General features: G+C 48.9%; 5 protein-coding genes across 5 annotated transcripts; 2 read left to right on the forward strand and 3 right to left on the reverse strand.

The window, feature by feature from the left end:
- The first annotated feature begins 1332 nt into the window (after positions 1–1332).
- On the forward strand, positions 1333–2696 carry Pmar_PMAR008106 (Vacuolar amino acid transporter, putative). Its single transcript, XM_002785702.1, has one exon. It carries the CDS (start codon positions 1353–1355, stop codon positions 2607–2609), a length of 1257 nt encoding a protein of 418 aa, XP_002785748.1. The 5' UTR covers positions 1333–1352; the 3' UTR covers positions 2610–2696.
- Positions 2697–6334: 3638 nt separating this feature from the next.
- Pmar_PMAR008107 (Vesicular inhibitory amino acid transporter, putative) lies at positions 6335–7823 on the forward strand. Its single transcript, XM_002785703.1, has one exon. The coding sequence runs from the start codon at positions 6360–6362 to the stop codon at positions 7608–7610; it is 1251 nt and encodes a 416-aa protein (XP_002785749.1). The 5' UTR covers positions 6335–6359; the 3' UTR covers positions 7611–7823.
- Positions 7824–9617: 1794 nt separating this feature from the next.
- On the reverse strand, positions 9618–10591 carry Pmar_PMAR008108 (Histone deacetylase complex subunit SAP18, putative). The gene is made up of 5 exons (XM_002785704.1): positions 10485–10591; positions 10298–10393; positions 10097–10245; positions 9942–10051; positions 9618–9882 (listed from the first exon to the last, which is right to left on the reverse strand). The coding sequence occupies exons 1-5, from the start codon at positions 10568–10570 to the stop codon at positions 9676–9678; spliced, it is 648 nt and encodes a 215-aa protein (XP_002785750.1). The 5' UTR covers positions 10571–10591; the 3' UTR covers positions 9618–9675.
- A 71-nt stretch (positions 10592–10662) lies between these two features.
- Positions 10663–12834, reverse strand: Pmar_PMAR008109 (hypothetical protein; the record flags this gene model as incomplete). The annotated part of the gene is made up of 9 exons (XM_002785705.1): positions 12671–12834; positions 12468–12593; positions 12334–12425; positions 12076–12220; positions 11886–12026; positions 11660–11840; positions 11236–11598; positions 10994–11184; positions 10663–10840 (listed from the first exon to the last, which is right to left on the reverse strand). Exons 1-9 carry the CDS (start codon positions 12817–12819, stop codon positions 10663–10665), a joined length of 1566 nt encoding a protein of 521 aa, XP_002785751.1. The 5' UTR covers positions 12820–12834.
- Positions 12835–15799: 2965 nt separating this feature from the next.
- On the reverse strand, positions 15800–16441 carry Pmar_PMAR008110 (60S ribosomal protein L21, putative). Its single transcript, XM_002785706.1, has 2 exons — positions 16209–16441; positions 15800–16140 (listed from the first exon to the last, which is right to left on the reverse strand). Exons 1-2 carry the CDS (start codon positions 16431–16433, stop codon positions 15868–15870), a joined length of 498 nt encoding a protein of 165 aa, XP_002785752.1. The 5' UTR covers positions 16434–16441; the 3' UTR covers positions 15800–15867.
- Positions 16442–16671: the final 230 nt, after the last annotated feature.

Here is a 16671-nt window from a genome sequence, read left to right on the forward strand (position 1 = left end):
TGTTGTCGCCCGTGTTTGGAAATCGCATCATCGACTTCTGACGTATCAATGACGTGATCTCGGCCGTTGCTCTCGGGTTTTCGAGCGCTGCAATATTCACTACTCTTTCTCTGCTACTGCCGTCCTTGGATATATGCTTGGTTGCCCTTTGCTGCTTCGTCCTGAGAGTGTCCGAAGTTTGAAGTTGGCAGCTACAGGGAAAAATAATTCGCTTGTCAATCTCGGGGTGAGTTCTGCAGTGTGTTGCGAATTAATATACCTCGAGGCTTACTTCATCTGATAAATCTGAGCCGCTATGGTGGGGACTATACCTCGCGAGTCGCGAGTCGCGACGCTCGAATCTTTTCAGCGATCCTCCACGAGCTACTAATACTGCAAGTGTGGATGATTGGTTCGCATCACAAAGCATCTAGGAACCAGAAGCTCTCATGATATAATACTCAAGGACGTGCATCGATCTAACACCTGCACTCGTGTGCCACATCGCGACCATAAAAGTTATACCATCTGTTCTTACCTGAATCGCTCGGCCCATTAAACTTCCGTGTTTTGGTTAGAAAGCCGTAACTGCCTACCCACAGTATGCAAATAACTCAGAATTAACCTTCAGAAGATGTATTTCGCCCTCTGAAAGACCAATTCCATCGGGCACTGATCCCACAACCCCTGATATACTTCAACAGTCCAGCTCGCGGAGTATCCTATAGGAAGATTAACCTCGTCTGCCCAAAAAGAGTTATGTGAAGCAAGTAACTTCACCCTCTTCCCTTCTCCATCGACATAATATTCCAAAGTTGGTGGCATTCACGTTTATGGAGACATAGATTGCGCTGCGTGAGTACAGAGGATGTCTGGCCAGCCAGACAATGTCTCGGCAGTGTCTCTGGAGAGCTTCATAACGACCTCGAATAAATAGCAGGAACACTTATTCACGGCTATTTGGTAGAAGATTTGGTGAGAAAGTAAGTGTGATTTGCTGGGCAACCAACAAATACTAATGCTCGTGAATCTTTGACGTATTGGCTCGAGACGTGGAATGCCTTCAGCGCATGCGTGCAACTCCATACAAAAATACTCAGTTCAGCAAAATCCAGTGTCAGCGTGCGATTGGACTTAATGGAGTGAGAGTAGTCACTTCTAGTTCCTGTCAATAGCTTCCCTCGCCCGAGAACTAGCGCGAGGAAGTGCTGAGTGCCAATATGGGCTCTGAAGGTTTAGAGAGACGCTGCAGGTCGATAACGCATGCGTGCAAAAGCTGCACTGTACCTGTCTGTGGAGCTGAGCTAATATGGCGACACAACAACTGCTATCAATGGTACAATTCCCTCCCTCAGTCAGTTTATCAACTCTCAATGGCTGTCCCAGAATCTACGAATACATTGGATAGTATCAAGGTTGAAGTGACATCACCGCCGGCCGGGCAGTCCAACGCCTCCGCTGTGGCCAACATAGTGCTCACGGGTATCGGCGTTGGCATGCTCAGCCTGCCAGGGGCGATAGCTCAGGCGGGTTATGCGTTCGGATTCGCTCTTCTCATCTTTAGTGGAGTTGTTGGTATGCTGTATACTCAGCTATTACGTGCCTGTATGAAACCCGGTACCCGAAACTATGAAGATATTGGCATGGATGCTTTTGGTCGATGGGGTGTTGCTGCTGTTGCATTCGGGGTAAACGGTGCACTGCTGGGCACGTGTTGTCTACTCATGCTACTTCTTGGCCAGAATTCTTTCAAACTTTATAACGGGATAGCCCAAGAATACTGGGTTATCATCTGGGCAAGTATCCTGCTCCCAATGTCGTGGTTGCGCAATATGAAACATATCGGCTACTTCAGCGGCACAGTGGGCGTAGCTTCGGTCATCATCCTTATGTTGTCTATCATCTATGCAGGCTTTGCTCGGGTTGCAGGAGACGGAGCCCACCATGATGTTGTCTATGAACCGTATCCTCCAAGTGTTGTGGGACTGGGAATGTCCTTCGCGAGCATGACTCTTGCATTTGCCGTCACATGCGCAAGCACCACTGTGTTGCACGACATGAAGCACGCTTCAGCTCATCGTTTCGTCATTTACTGGGGAGTCAGTCTTATTGGCGTTGTCTACTTTCTGGTGTCTCTATCTGGCTATGTCGGGTGGGGAAAATTTCTCACTCAATTCCAGAATATCATTGACGCCGTTACCGAGAGTAGGCCTGTTTATGGTCCTATTGCGTACCTTTGCATATGTAGCATTTTGTTGTTGTGCATCACTCACTATGCTGTCATGTTGAATCCAGTCAGTCGTATCGTCGAAATCGCTCTTCGAATCAAGGAAGAACAAATAGTCAGGTCGTGTCTGGCTCGTAGCAGCCTTGTTATTTTTACTGCTGTCGTTGCTATAACGGTCCCTAACTTCCAAGGTCTTGTGGGTCTCCTGGGCTCGGTATGTTACTCGCTCATACACAATATCTATCCCTCGGTATTCTACACTCGCCTGGTCCTCTGGGGGAAATTACAGGAGCGCTCTGGTCGGGCTATCGCTAAAGTATCAGGACTCGCACTACTGTTGGTCATTTCTGTCGTCGGATCAGTTTTTGGTATATACGATGCAGTGAACACTCTTATTTATTAGCGGTCGAGTGTCCGTCTGATGTGTCTCCACAACGTTTTCACAATTACCTATTATAGTCTCGCTTCTAACGCGGAAGCTTTGGTTTCGATCGGGGGCAGGTTGTGTTGAAGTAAAGACTATGTACTGTATGCTGAGGGGTTCAGTAGGCATAGACGAAGAGTTAACTTCACACTGGCCGATACCTTTGGCCCTCACCTTTTCATTTCTGTGTTGAGCGATGCTGACTCGGTCCACAATTCTGGTTCGGCTGATATGGAGTAGAAGTATGTACATCTCACCTCAGCTGTAACACTTGTATCTATTAGGACAATTACGCTTCCCCGAGAATTCTCGTATTCGGCAACAGGTGGTTTCGTCCCGCACGTGTTCACTGGCGCGTGTTCAGTAAGAGAGTTCCCATTTCCCCCTGCATAACGTTCATTTTCATCCCCGAGTACATCAAGGTGTAGTGCCGCTACAGGCGCCAATTCAGGTGACATTCTGATCTGAAAGTTCGGAACACATAATATCGCACCACCATGGTCTAAAACGTATATTATACGTCTTAGACCATTGTAGCGTGCGAGCGGGTCACTCAATCAGAATGATTGATCCACTTTCAGGCTGTAGTTGAGCTCACATTGTATTTTGGTGTTTAAATGCTGGACCAGCATTGCTGGTGATGAATCCCAGAGCCCAAGCATGGTTCAAACACTACTTGGACTCGTATCGTGAGCGTCTCTTCAACGATCACATTCTTTTAACTATCTACTACTCTGAAGTAGTCTTCTACTCTTCAGATGCGCACCTTGTGAATAATTTTAATAGCCACGCCGATGATATCCGAGACGAAGTTCAGCAATTGAGGCTGGGGATTACATTGAGGGCTCAGATGGACCAGACTGTCCTATGGACAAGACACTCGGAGGGCGTGTTCGAGGATGACCAGGACCCGGTCACCGGGTGATCATGACTCGGAAAGCACCTGGTGAAGGAAAGGGCTTGGGGCTCTCAAGAGTATCTATGGATAGTGCATGGCTACCGCGAATCGCGGTCCGAGAACGATACGCGGAGGAGCAATACAATGTTGTGAGAATGGCACTGCCCATGGCAGTGGCGGTTAGATGGCATTAAGGGGTCTGATGTACACATGGAAATGTAAGGAAAAATGGAAAAATGCCATGGAAGCTATAGTTGTAATCTCCGGCGTGGCCACCGAAGATGCCGAGAGTCGGATAGTGAGCAGTGTTGTAACATATGTATGCTTTCCTCAACTGATCTAGAGAGTTTCCTCACTGCATTGAACGGCTAGGGTGGAGCTGCATGGAAACAACAAGAGTTTGCCGAGGTGTTCGCCATCAACACACGTGGTTCGCCATATGCAAACTCTCCGACACTGATGATGCAACGATCCCAAAGGTTAAACGTAGCTCAACACCAACAATACCAGACACACTTAGTGAATCCCGCGTCCATTCATGCCTACATGCCTCAACATAGATGTTGTCGCCCGATAAATACTCACTCCTGAGTACATACATCAAACACAATACATACACCCTTCTGTATGTGAGAGACTTTCTTTAACGTTTCCCGACATGCTGCACTCAAGCCCTCCGAAACCAGCCAAAGTAACTTACTTTAAGTAAGTTCAATTATTTCCATCTCGTATGCGTTGTTGAGTGAGTGATAATATCATTATGATCATCGCAGTGAGGTACCCAATATCCACTGTACAATATGGCATATTAAATATGCTACATCCATATACGGGAGCTACATCGGTGAGACCATGGGCCACTCTGGAAATACTATTCCAATCCGGGTGATCGATCTCGATGTGGATGAGCCTGTGGTCTGAACTACACAGGTCACCGACAACTTCCCATTGCGGTGGATGGCGACTGATCAGAGAGGCTTAGTTAGCATGTCCGATTTGGAGGCCCCGATCTTCGAGTACGAGTTGAGATTTCCACCTTCCTAATCCGTGTAGAAAAGTTCCGAGCGACCCTGTATTGAACTTCAATAATTGGATTGCTCTGCACCGGTAGGGACTGGCAACCGAACACTTTCTCTGCGTTCAGACTCCGAGTCTAATTACCACACATTAGTGATAGGGTTGTCAGAAGTTCAATTACAGGAACGCCAAATGCAACTGCGCATTGCTCTATCATTACAATGGCATGTCAATGGCATCAAGCAAGACAAGTTTCTTTTGTGTGCGTAGGGTTGTGGAATATCTCCGCAGTTCTACTGGAGATGCTTGACTTTCGGGTCAAGGCGTTATCAATGTTGGTTATCATAACCAGGTTATGCAAGGCTAGAAACTCTGCGTTAAGACAAAGTTATTGATCTGTTCGCTGATTTAAACAGGCGCTTCACATGGGAATAGGGCAATCAAAAATTTCATTTTTTCATTGCAGAGGCCCAGTCTGCGGCCCGCAGTTCACGGATTCTCGGATCAGAATTTTTCGTCGAAGTACGTCTCTTTTCGAGCTCCATCGATACTTCCTGAGAAATTCGCCTGTGAACTTCAGGCCTGGAGCCGCCCCGGTCTTCCTTCTGCGGCTTCTGACTCCCCATATGGTTCAGCTAGGCCATTCATGCGTGGTACTCATTGATCCTCCCGCCGTTCGCTTGATTCGTGACCGGAGTTTGGAAAGTGGACCATCAACGCGACTGTACTCGACAAAGGCGCGTGTAAAACGTGCATCTGTTTTAACGTATACGTGTAAAACTGTTAATCGCGATGATCAACAGTTAAGTAATCGAGCATCACTTTGAGCAGCGCGAGTCGGGGAGGATATTTAATACCCTCACATCTCTGTCTTTTGGGAATGTGGAGACTCCCGGAGAGAAACAACGGGCGGCCCTTCACGGGTCTCGCTTGTATGGCCCTATTGTGCGAGCCATCTCCATCTTGCATTGAGTGTACTTGCGTACGACAATGATGGTCACGCTCGCTCAGTTCGAGCCGAGGCATTGCTATCCTATTCAAATTAACTATTTATCAGATATTGTCCTTATATCCTCATTGCTAAATAGATCCGATTACTTCACTAGTTGGGCGTCCTCGAGGCCTTAATGACAAAGAGACTCATTGGAAGAGTTCATTCCGTGGCGGCCTAACCCTAACAATTCGCCATTCGGTTATTCACTTGGTTGCATACGTCATCCTCAAGGTGATGAATCGGCAGGAGTGTTCCTCATCAAGTCTGAACTGGTGCTAGGCTCTTCCATAAAGAGCCTTCATCTCACTAACCCTTCCGAAACACATTTCGCCATGACATGTCAGTCAAGGAGCAGTGCTTAGGCTCGTTCCGATTGCTATATTCGGCTTGGTCCACCTGGGGACGTTCAGGTGTCCAGTCGCACCATGGCAGAGCTGTCCTATCAATACGCTCAGCCTGCGCCCACCCCATTTCCAATCGCCAGAGCTGTCACGGTCTTGGGTTGGCGATATTCACTCAGCTCAGAGAATCCGCGTCAGTGCTTGGTGCCATCAGGCTGGTGGTATGACAATCTTCTATAGTTGATTTCAGAATATCATAGCGGTCGAATTACTGACTCCGAGGGAAATTGGATTCTCTAAATAGGTTTTTCCACATATATTCGTATAAGTCAGTAGGTCAGCGCAGCCTTCTCTCCTGCCGCACCTAAGTGTGACTAGTCCCATTCAGCGTACCTTCCATGGGCCGAGTGTGAAGACAGCTCACTATATATATCTTATCTGTCTCTCTACTTGCAGTTGTTAATTTTGTTTCCATTTCAATGTCGCCAACGAATCCGAGAGAATCGGTCGAATCCGTGAAAGTTGGATCGGAACCTCCCGCCGGACAGTCAAACGCCTCCGCCGTGGCCAACCTAGTGCTCACTGGTATCGGCGTTGGCATGCTCAGCCTACCAGGAGCGATAGCCCAGGCGGGTTATGCGTTCGGATTCGCTCTTCTCATCTTTAGTGGAATTGTTGGTATGCTGTATACTCAGCTATTACGTGCCTGTATGAAACCCGGTACGCGAAACTATGAAGATATTGGTATGGATGCTTTTGGTCGATGGGGTGTTGCTGCTGTCGCATTCGGGGTAAACGGTGCACTGCTGGGCACGTGTTGTGTACTAATGCTACTTCTTGGTCAAAATTCTTTTAAACTTTATAACGGGATTGCCCAGGAATTCTGGGTTCTTATCTGGGCAGGCATCCTACTACCTATCTCATGGTTACGTACTATGAAACATGTCGGCTACATCAGCGGCACAGTGGGCGTAGCTTCGGTCATCATTCTTACGTTGTCTATCATCTACGCAGGCTTTGCCCGGGTTGCAGAAGACAGTGGCCACCATGATGTTGTCTACGAACCGTATCCCTCAGGTGTAATGGGACTCGGTATATCTTTCGCCAGCATGACATTCGCATTCGCCGTCACGTGCACAAGCACCACTGTGTTGCACGATATGAAGGACGCTTCCGCTCACCGTTGCGTCGTCTACTGGGGAGTTAGTCTTGTTGGTGCTGTTTACTTTATCGTGTCTGTGTCGGGCTATATTGGATGGGGCTCGTCTCTAACTAAATTTGGGAATTTCATCGATGCTGTGGCCGGGAGCACTCGTACCTATGGTCCAACAGCTTACCTTTGTATATGTAGCATTATAGTAATATGCGTAACTCATTACGCTGTCTTGTTGAATCCAGTCAGTCGTATCGTCGAGGTTGCGCTTCGGACTGAAGAACATCAAATAGTCAAGTCGTGTGTTCTCCGAAGCAGCTTGGTTGCTTTCACTGTTCTCATTGCTATATTCGTCCCCAAGTTCCAGGGTCTTGTCGGTCTTCTGGGCTCCGTCTGCTTTTCCCTCATTCATAATTTCTTCCCCTCGATTTTTTATATCCGTCTCGTTCTTCTGCGGCAGCCCAAAGAGCGCTCGAGACAAGTGATTATGAAGATAACAGGACTTGGCGTTCTCTTGGTGATTTCCTTCATCGGCTCTGTCTGCGGTATATATGATGCCATTCTAGCTTTGGTGTAGTTGTAGAATCAACCCTTTTCTTAGAAGGGAGGAGTCTTTCAGCAGATGGTCTGGGGAATTTTCAACTAGGCGATGATACCGCGCCCGTACAAAGTCGTGGGTGAAACCGTCAGTGATGGTCAGTGATGCACATTTCGTAACTCATAAGAATTGAGTCATTTTTCTACTATGCAGCGTCATTCGACATTCTCATTGTTGTTGATTGTTTGTCGAACAGTCGGTTTTCTCAAGTGGATCGTTCTGAGTTTTTGCATTCGGTTGAGGGTATTGATTGCGCCGCCATCCGCTTTGGCAATATTATCATACTTGAACGGACTTCCTCTTAAGCAGACCGGACTGGTTCTGGAGAATGCCGGGGTTCCAAATTTCGATGGCTCCAGGGTATGCTCATTGGCCATTACGGACTCGTCGGCCGTGTTGGGAGAGTTGTCGAGATCATCGTTCAGCATAACCACAGGAGAGAAATCAAAGCTTAATCTTGCTTGATTGATCATGCTGCTACGAGTTAGTACAGAGCAACACGGTCGGGCGGGCGACGACCAAAGATATGAGGATAAAGGCGCCTAGGTATCACCTTCATCCAACAGCTTAGACTGTACATGACGCTTCCGACGGAAAATTATATACACATAGGAGGCGATGCTCTCGGTCAGGCCGGCCTCATGATGAGGCCCCCATCCATCTATTTCAACGTGGTTCTGATACGAGCAGACTATTTTTGATGCTTCTGTTGGATCATAATAGAGTGAAACTCTTCTCTCCAATCAAACATCCTATGCGGATTACAGCATACTCTGTTGGAGAGCGATAATGCTTCCTCCCTCATGCTTATGCATTACGCATATAGCCTTCATTACGAGGAGGTTTTCCAACTCAGCATACGTTCAACGACTCATCGCTGTATCCCCGTCGGAACAACGTGCCGATCCGAGTCGGACGTTGTTTCTTCTTCTTCTCCGAGTAGGCGTCGGATCATCCGACGCCTCATACAAGAGGCAGGCGAACGGTGGAGACTCGGTGGCGCCAATATGCCGACTACCATGGAAGCGCTCTCAGTGGTGGAAGGTATCAGATCCGTGTGCTAAAGAAGTAGTGCGTAAGAATGATAATCCTCATGAATCATCTTAGGACAATCTATTCAGCTTTGAGCCAGGCCTCGAGCGCTCCGGGAAGCTCATTAAAAAGGTCCTGACTAGCACCGGGAAAATGGATGAGGTCAAGTCCGATAAGCAAGCGAGCATTGACCAGAAGCATTCAGCTCTCGTATGAACCTCCAATGATATGTGGTGACCTCTCGCATGGCTAAAACGAGCAGAGGTCGATTGAACAGTGTGTGCTTGAGTAGATCTCCCACGTTTTCGACCCTCTGGAGTTGTTTGAAGCGATTCTCTCCATCGTGACAGCCAGTAGCTCTCAACAGACAATAGAACCCAGCGGTCACCAAACTGTCAGAATCGGGCTATTAGAAGCACATTCATCGAGGAGCACACCCTTGAGCTTAGCCCACTCCTCTAGTGTGAGACCGGCGTATTGCCCGCTCCAGACCGCCACGTTGGAATCCACCAGATTCTCTCTAAGAACGCTAAGAGGGCGCCTGATACAATGAGACCTCATTGGTAGCGATCAGGCCGAGACCATCTATTAAGGGAGGGGAATCTCGACAAGACATGTATAGATTGTTAACGGTGATGTTGTTGGACTTGCGGGAGCGGCTACGACAAGACTATGATGGATCTCAACTCATTGTGAGACATATATGTCGGACGTATGGATTGATGATGGAGCTTGGTCTTCGACTATATCAACAAGCGATGAAGGGGAGACCGCTTCAACAGATGCCGGAGAGAGTAAGCTAGATAGTAGTGAAGTTGAGGGGGGGGGGCGGTGCCTTCGGACGAGCGGCATCAAATGTCATATAAGAAAACGCGAGGGGAAAATGATAAATCTGCTACTGCCCAGCACAAGAGAGGACCAATACCCGAGGGGAACAACAAGTCCAGGATCAACGTATGAGACCTCTTACGTATAACGGTCAAAACTGGTTCGTCCTATCATCACTGTAGCATCACTCCTCTCCCTTCTTGTCATCTTCTTTATTCTCGATTACTTCTCCGGTCACGCCACGGTTCCGAGGACCCCTAGAGGGCCTCTCGGGAAGAGGGGCTGTAAGCTTCTCGTTGTCGAGTATCGCCACATCGAGGAAGTCTCCCGGCTGGAACTTCACTTCGGCTAATGTACGGCTATCAGGGAACGCTTCATGGCTGTTGAAAACCTGTTCGAAGGTCCCTTTCGCGCGCCATGAAACTCACACAACTTCATCCTCGATATTACCTCCCCGATCCTGGCCATCACAAAGCGGCCACTCCTATCCGGATAGATGAGCTTGAAGCTGAGCTTCTTCGTACGGCCACGCGACTCGGGCAGAATATCTTCAATCAAATCTGAGAGAGGTCATGAGGGACGTCGAAGAGGTTAGAGGACTGTACCAGAGATCTCCCTGAGGGAGGCATCTGGCCAGGTGTAGACCTGAAGCTCCTCGTCAACCGGCAGTTCTCCAAGTTTGGCAAAGTCGCTGTCATTGTGATGAGACCCCATACGATAGAAGACTCGAAGGAGGAAAGGACATGTCTGGGCTCTGAACGATTACAGACCGCTGCCTCACTGATTTGTCGGAGGAACTCCCCCACCTGTCGATGGCAATGCCTCTCCTACGCTGAGGGAGGCCTCTGGGGCCTCTAGGGTCGTTACCCGGAGGGGGCATCAGGGGTCTCCGGTAGTCTGACCTACGTATGAGGCAAACCGTATCAGCATGAGGCCCGCAAGCGACTTGTTGTAGTTCAGGTTTGGGCTCATAAGAAGCCCCCCAGAGCATACCTGCGACCTTCCTCATCATAGGGCCTAGACCTCCTCTCCAATGGACGGGACAAGTCGGTCTCTCCACGCTCAGCTCGACGAGACATGTCAAACAGAATCAGGAGACTACGACAAACAGATCTGCGGATTCCCTTTGAACCAACACAAGCTTCCACGAGTGGCCGAAACATGCAAGCATTCATGTAGCAGAACCTTCGTCTTCATTCTGATCGGCCCCTTCCTCGTGGCGTCTTTCCGACTCCACAAGGGCTTGTATGAGGCGTACCCAATGCATAGGTTCCAAGTCGGCGGGAAGAGCCTTGAGATCCTTCCCTATCGTGGTGAACACTTCTTTCATATCCGCCAACGGCCAGAGCCTACATCATTGGTCAGGGCCCATTCTCACCCGTTACCACGACTACTACTACTACTACTACTACTACTACTACTACTACTACTACTACTACTACTACTACTACTACTACTACTGCTACTACTACTACTACTACTACTACTACTACTAATACTACCTCCCGGCATACTTAGCCACAGGCCTACTCCGAGATAGTTCATCCGAAAAGCACATACGCAACACAGCATCAGCCAAGACCAAGTCTTCATAACCCAGGCCCTCCTCCTGTAGCCGAGGCCGTAGCAACAGCACGGTGTCGAAAATGTAATGGAAGGGCTCGGGATCAGCCGGCTTCACCCATCCTCTCGCCTAAGGGGGGATGCGATCAGTCATTCACTAGGGCGACCAGGGCTCGATTACCGCTAACAGGACGCCTTTGTTCTGCTTCTTAGGCATTTCCAACCAGGTGGGAGTTTCCCTTTCAACAGCAGCATTCTCCCCTGGTGGAAGCGTAGCCACTTCTCCCGGGGTCTCCTCAGCAGGGAGAGGGTCCGTAACCTGCTCGAGTGGTGGCTCGACCACAGACTCGACCGTCCATCCCATTTGAGCGAGAACAGCCAGCCGACCATAAGCGGTCGGGTCGTCCTCGCTATAGTCCTCCCCAGTGGTCATCGCTGGAGAAGCCATCAACCTCTCCTTCAACTTCAATTCATTCGGATAGCACAGTACAATCGGGAGACAGGGTCTGTGGAGTAGCGAGCTGGCCACTGCCAGTACGCCGTGCTGAGGATCGAGGGCATCAATAATGCCCCTTTGGGGGAGCCCTCAAGCGTTCTAGTCTCACCAGGTCAGTGGCGAAGATGACGAAGGCATCGCCGGCCTGAGCCGTCCGAATGGCGCCCTCGTACGGTAGAACTGTCGCCGCCCTATCAGAGTTCACACCGGCTTGGACACAACTGGCCCGTATTGATCGCGCTATGTGCTGGGCGGTCTCGAAATCCTCTACCGACAAACCAACAATGTGCCTAAAGCACCTCTGCACCCCTACAGCTGCGGTGATGCCCTCCCACTCCTTGCCGAGACGCGAAGCCTCTAGGGTCATCTTGACGAGAATCCGGGCCGTATCTTGGTCCTCGCCATCACCCATCAGTACGAAGGACTTGCTTTCCGGAATAAGTCCGATAATTTCTGCTAGTAGCCTCGCGTCAGCCCTGCAGGGCATGTCAAAATGGCATAAAAACAATGAGGGGCAGTGCCTACCGGCTGACCCTCTCCACATTATAAGGGGATGTAGGGTCGGCTAAGGCCCTTCCCCTATTGAATATTTCGTCGTATGAAACTCCTTCAAGCCTGGCCTGCATCCTATACCGATTCTTATCCAGACGGAATTGACACAATGGGCATCCTGATAACCCAACGTGTCATTATTATCCTCTACCACTCGTCTGTCCCCAAGCGACTGTGCTACTGTCAAGCGCATTTGTACCACCATCAAGACACTAGTAGGACCACTACTACCTCGCCTCTCGCACACATGTAGCTGAGGAGACATCCTGAACCTCCCATGGACGGGGCAACGAATAGTGACATCAGTAAGCAAACCGTGGTAACTGATAATAACCTCAATACTGAGCCCGTCAATACTAGCCTACTCCACTAGAGAGTAATCATATTTATTCCCATGTACAGCTATCATGTCCTTCACGACTTGTCTTAGTACTAGCTTCCTTTTTTGTCGTTTGTATTTTCCCTGTATCTTGACACCATGCAGCTCGTACCTAGTCGGAGGTAATCCGCGTCAAATCATCTCGGCAAGAACTCAACGCCCCAGGAGCGGACAGCAACTGTTCACTACCTCCTCTTAGCCTCCTTTACGGTGATACTGAAGTCCTTATTCCAATCATTGAAGGCGTCCTCAGGCTTCACAGGAGGCAGCCTGGTTAGATCTGATGACCTCACCCAGCGCCTTCCCGCTAGAGGCAGCAGGCCTACAAGCCCCGACATACCGCCGACCCCTCGTTGGCTTAGTGATGAAACATTGAAAGAACGTAACATGAACTCCACGTGGCCGGCAATAGAGTGGGAAGGTCCGAATAAGAGTAATATCAACCAGATAGTGTTAGCTGTTCAGCTCCCCCTCAATTTCAGACTAGCGCAAGCACAGCAATTGAACTGAAACTTCCAATGTTGTTCCACGATAGGAAGTACAGTAGGAGGCAAGACCATAGCAGTACTTTATCAGCATGAAGAGGATATGCATTCACCATCAAGAACGACAACAGAGCGGACGCCTCAATGGTCACTCGCATAAAAAACTAAGGTGATGCCTCCCGACTACTACGACAGAGTAGCCCTAAACAACGAAGTCCCAGCAGCGGCGAGAAAAAGCGAGAGACTATAATAGATAAATGCCGCTGGACAAAAGTCCAACGACCCCTTTTAGGGTCGTGCCACACTTTATCGTAAGCCAGTCTTGACACCCCACAACTGACAGAGCCTCTCGTGGTCATAGTAGAGATGCTAGAAATGCTACAGTACTGGCAACAAGTAAGGCTTAGTGCATCAGAGTATCAGCTACAAGAAAAAATAAGGGGGCTAAGTAAAAAGACTGAATCCTACTGTGACAGACTAGAACTTTTAGGCTTGCACAATTCAACCTTATCACAACTCTTCTCATCAACCTTCTCATTTAACGCCGTCTTCATCGGTTCAACCGTGCTAGTCTCCGAAGCCTTGTCAGTAGCGGCTTGAGTACTACTCCCAGTCGGGCTGGCAGGCATTGGCACCGCAGAACCTTGGACTCCGAGGAAACTCCAAACCATCGCGGCAGCTCCCTCGTAGGCAGCAGAGCCTCTCTCAAAGATGATGGCTCCGTCTCTCGTGACCAAGGGTCATGTCCAAGCCTGAACGTAATCCAAAGAGTAGCATTGGGATCAAACAGGAGCGTCCTCTCACCCTTAGCAGTGATAGTGAGGAGGTGGTCTCTCAAGCCAAGGACGGCTCTCACCAACCGACTGTCTAGATCGACACAGGTGGGGATCTCCGACAGTGTAGAGGATACAACCTGATCAGTGTGGAAGAGGGAGAATATGCACATGGTCAACTATACATGTTGGTAACAATATGGAAATTCTGAGGAGTCATTGATTCCTGTACACTTCTATCCAAATTTGTATAAAAAGTGAGGAAACTTCTAGACTGAGGAAAACGAACATATATTTCAACACTGTCATGAGGAGGACACATCCGCTAGTAGATTAATATCATATTTCGTATTATACTACATTACTACAACATATATTTCATAGGGATATGCCATGGCACTCACTTGATAAAGATCGTTAACCTTAGTGATGGCCACCTGCTTGGCGTTGATAAGCTCGTTCTTTTTCTCAGTAACAAAGTCGTCAACCTTATCTCTAACGTCTCTCTCCTTTTCCCAAAGGGAGTCTCTCATGCCTTGTACCGCCTCCATCGCAACCGCAGACTTCTGAGGAGAATAAACTGGATGATACATACCTCCCACTAGGGAACTCACCACAGCATAAGAGTGGCCTTTGTCAATAACGGCATCAATGATGGAGTCGACCTCGACAACGACAGGCATACCATAGGCGTCCGCTAGCCTCAGACTCGTATCAACGAGGGGAATCCTTTCCCTGGCAGCTTTCACAGGCAAGTTAGCTTGGCACCAAGATACGGAAGTGTTCACGACGGAGCTCAACATGCTGTGCAAAACAAGTCCTTAATTCTACCGGGGAACAGAATTATACACAAAGTCTAGCATGGTAGATTATACGAGTCACCAGTGAGACGTTCATCGACCTTAACCAGTCAAACAAACAAGAGAGGAACCCAGAACCCATAGTAAAATCATCTCCAAAGAACCGTGCTAGTATAAAAATTGTTGCGCTAGAGCGGAGGAGTGAAGTCCGTTGTCCCATTGCGTCGTCTATGACTTCATACTAGGTGGCGTGAATTCACCGAGGAGTGGTAGGCTACTCTGATTGAAGCATCGGCCAGCGTTTTAATGCGAACTCCTATTACCTTGCACTACTCTTCCCGCTCTAATTTCCTAGGGTGTCACCGAAATCATTAGCTTGCAAAACATTTCTTCACGACGATTTACGGTGAGAAATAAACTCCGCAGAAGAGTCAGTTTGTGACGTTTGCGGTAGTCAAGACGGCAACACAGCGGCCATCACCTATGCGATGATTGCTGGGAGAAATCCCGACAGACCAAAGCAGCCGAGCTGAATGGCGAACGCACAGCGAAGAATTCATCTCGGGAGATGGAGGATTGGGAGGACTCATCCACTGACGGCGACCAGTACTGTGAGGAGGGGGGAGGAGACGAACGAAAATTAATACGAATACGAAACGGAAGAGCCTGAAGACGATGATGCAGAGGAAGACAGCATGTTCGGTGATTTCGCCCATCGGTCAGCGATGGCATTGGAGGTCGGGCGGGCTGCTCAGGACCAGGAGGAGCTGTGCCTCAACAAGGAGCTTCCGAACGCCTTGAACAACACTGGGGTCAACAGAGATGTCCACACCCCGTGCGAGTCCTATTGATCTTATTTATTAATCATGTATCATACTTATAATATTCCATAGTTGTAGTCCTAGAGTTAGCTTCATCCCAACTGCTTTCATACTGTCCCAACTGCCTGAGTCTGAAGTTGTTCAGTCACTGTTCTAGATGATAATTTTGCCTAGAACAACTGCCACGTGGATTATTATTAAAGTTTACTATCAAGTGTACTTTACCCATGTTGTTCACCCGCTAAAATTCATTCATGTTGTTGGAGTCGGTAGAAACACACTAAAAGTTACCACAGACGTAAGGCAAACTTGAAGCTTTCCCTTACGTCCTGATTCACATCGAAATCGGCGGAACAGAACACATCCTCCCACAGTGCAGACCCTGAGGATAATAAGAGACCATAAGGGTAATTGATATGATGAACACAACAAGAGCTTATCAGCCTGTGATTCCTCGGCAAGAGACCCGCTCCAATTTCGTCAATATCATCATTGAGCAACAGCAGCTTAGAAGTAGTTCTCGACGTAGGGAAGAGCCTCCAAGACATGGACCTTGGTCTCACCACTGCGGCCGACCTTCACAATCTTGCCGGACTTGGGCATGCCGGGGGTCTCACGCTTAGTGATGACCTTCTCGCCCTTGACCTTAGCGTCATGCTTGAGGGCATCGTTAGCCTTGACGCGGTTGAGGAAGGCCTCGTTACAGCGAGACTTGCGGACGTGCTCAATACGGACATGAAGACGCTTGCGGAGCTGACGGTTGCCGACGACCTTGGTCACCTAAATGAAAACACTATAGGCAACAGGCAAGCGAAAGTAGACGACGGATTGTCTCAATGGTGTATTACCTCAACACCGACAGCCTTCTGAGTGACGTTGAAGACGACACCAGTACGGCCGTGGTAAAACTGGTAGGGCATACCCCTCTGGATGGAGGCATCGGCAACAATGTCAACGAAGTCACCACGCTTGAAGGGGGTCAAGTAGCGGGTAAGGTTGGGAAGACCCTTCTCCCTGAAGCCCTTGGAGAACTTATCGCGGGTACGCGCTCTAAGACCGAAGGAGTGGGGCATGGTTTAAGGCTGAGACTCCACTGATATAGACCGCGCCGTGGGATTTTCTACCATCATATCGATCAACTGATCGATTTAAGCTAGCTCTGCGCAGGATCGACCTCGGGAAGGATTACAACAAGACTTGGCGCTTTTCGTAAAGCAACGTTCAAATATCTCTTAGGGGGTTAAACTGCAACGCTTCTTCTGTGAGGATATAATTCCTGTGTAATGCTAGAGTGACACCTTGCTGGGTTGT

The sequence above is a fragment of the Perkinsus marinus genome (assembly GCF_000006405.1).
Source record: "Perkinsus marinus ATCC 50983 genomic scaffold scf_1104296932072, whole genome shotgun sequence".
In the NCBI taxonomy this organism is placed as follows: Eukaryota; Perkinsozoa; order Perkinsida; family Perkinsidae; genus Perkinsus; species Perkinsus marinus.

What these genes read in the sequence shown, in the direction of transcription:
- Pmar_PMAR008110 (XM_002785706.1), bottom strand. Translation starts at nt 16,433, where the DNA reads ATGCCCCACTCCTTCGGTCTTAGAGCGCGTACCCGCGATAAGTTCTCC. An exon ending in AGAAGGCTGTCGGTGTTGAG is followed by an intron (nt 16,141 to 16,208) that starts GTAATACACCAT and finishes GTTTTCATTTAG; the next exon opens with GTGACCAAGGTCGTCGGCAA.
- Pmar_PMAR008106 (XM_002785702.1), top strand. Translation starts at nt 1,353, where the DNA reads ATGGCTGTCCCAGAATCTACGAATACATTGGATAGTATCAAGGTTGAA.
- Pmar_PMAR008107 (XM_002785703.1), top strand. Translation starts at nt 6,360, where the DNA reads ATGTCGCCAACGAATCCGAGAGAATCGGTCGAATCCGTGAAAGTTGGA.
- Pmar_PMAR008108 (XM_002785704.1), bottom strand. Translation starts at nt 10,570, where the DNA reads ATGTCTCGTCGAGCTGAGCGTGGAGAGACCGACTTGTCCCGTCCATTG. An exon ending in AGAGGCATTGCCATCGACAG is followed by an intron (nt 10,246 to 10,297) that starts GTGGGGGAGTTC and finishes GTAATCGTTCAG; the next exon opens with AGCCCAGACATGTCCTTTCC. An exon ending in CTCCCTCAGGGAGATCTCTG is followed by an intron (nt 10,052 to 10,096) that starts GTACAGTCCTCT and finishes GACCTCTCTCAG; the next exon opens with ATTTGATTGAAGATATTCTG.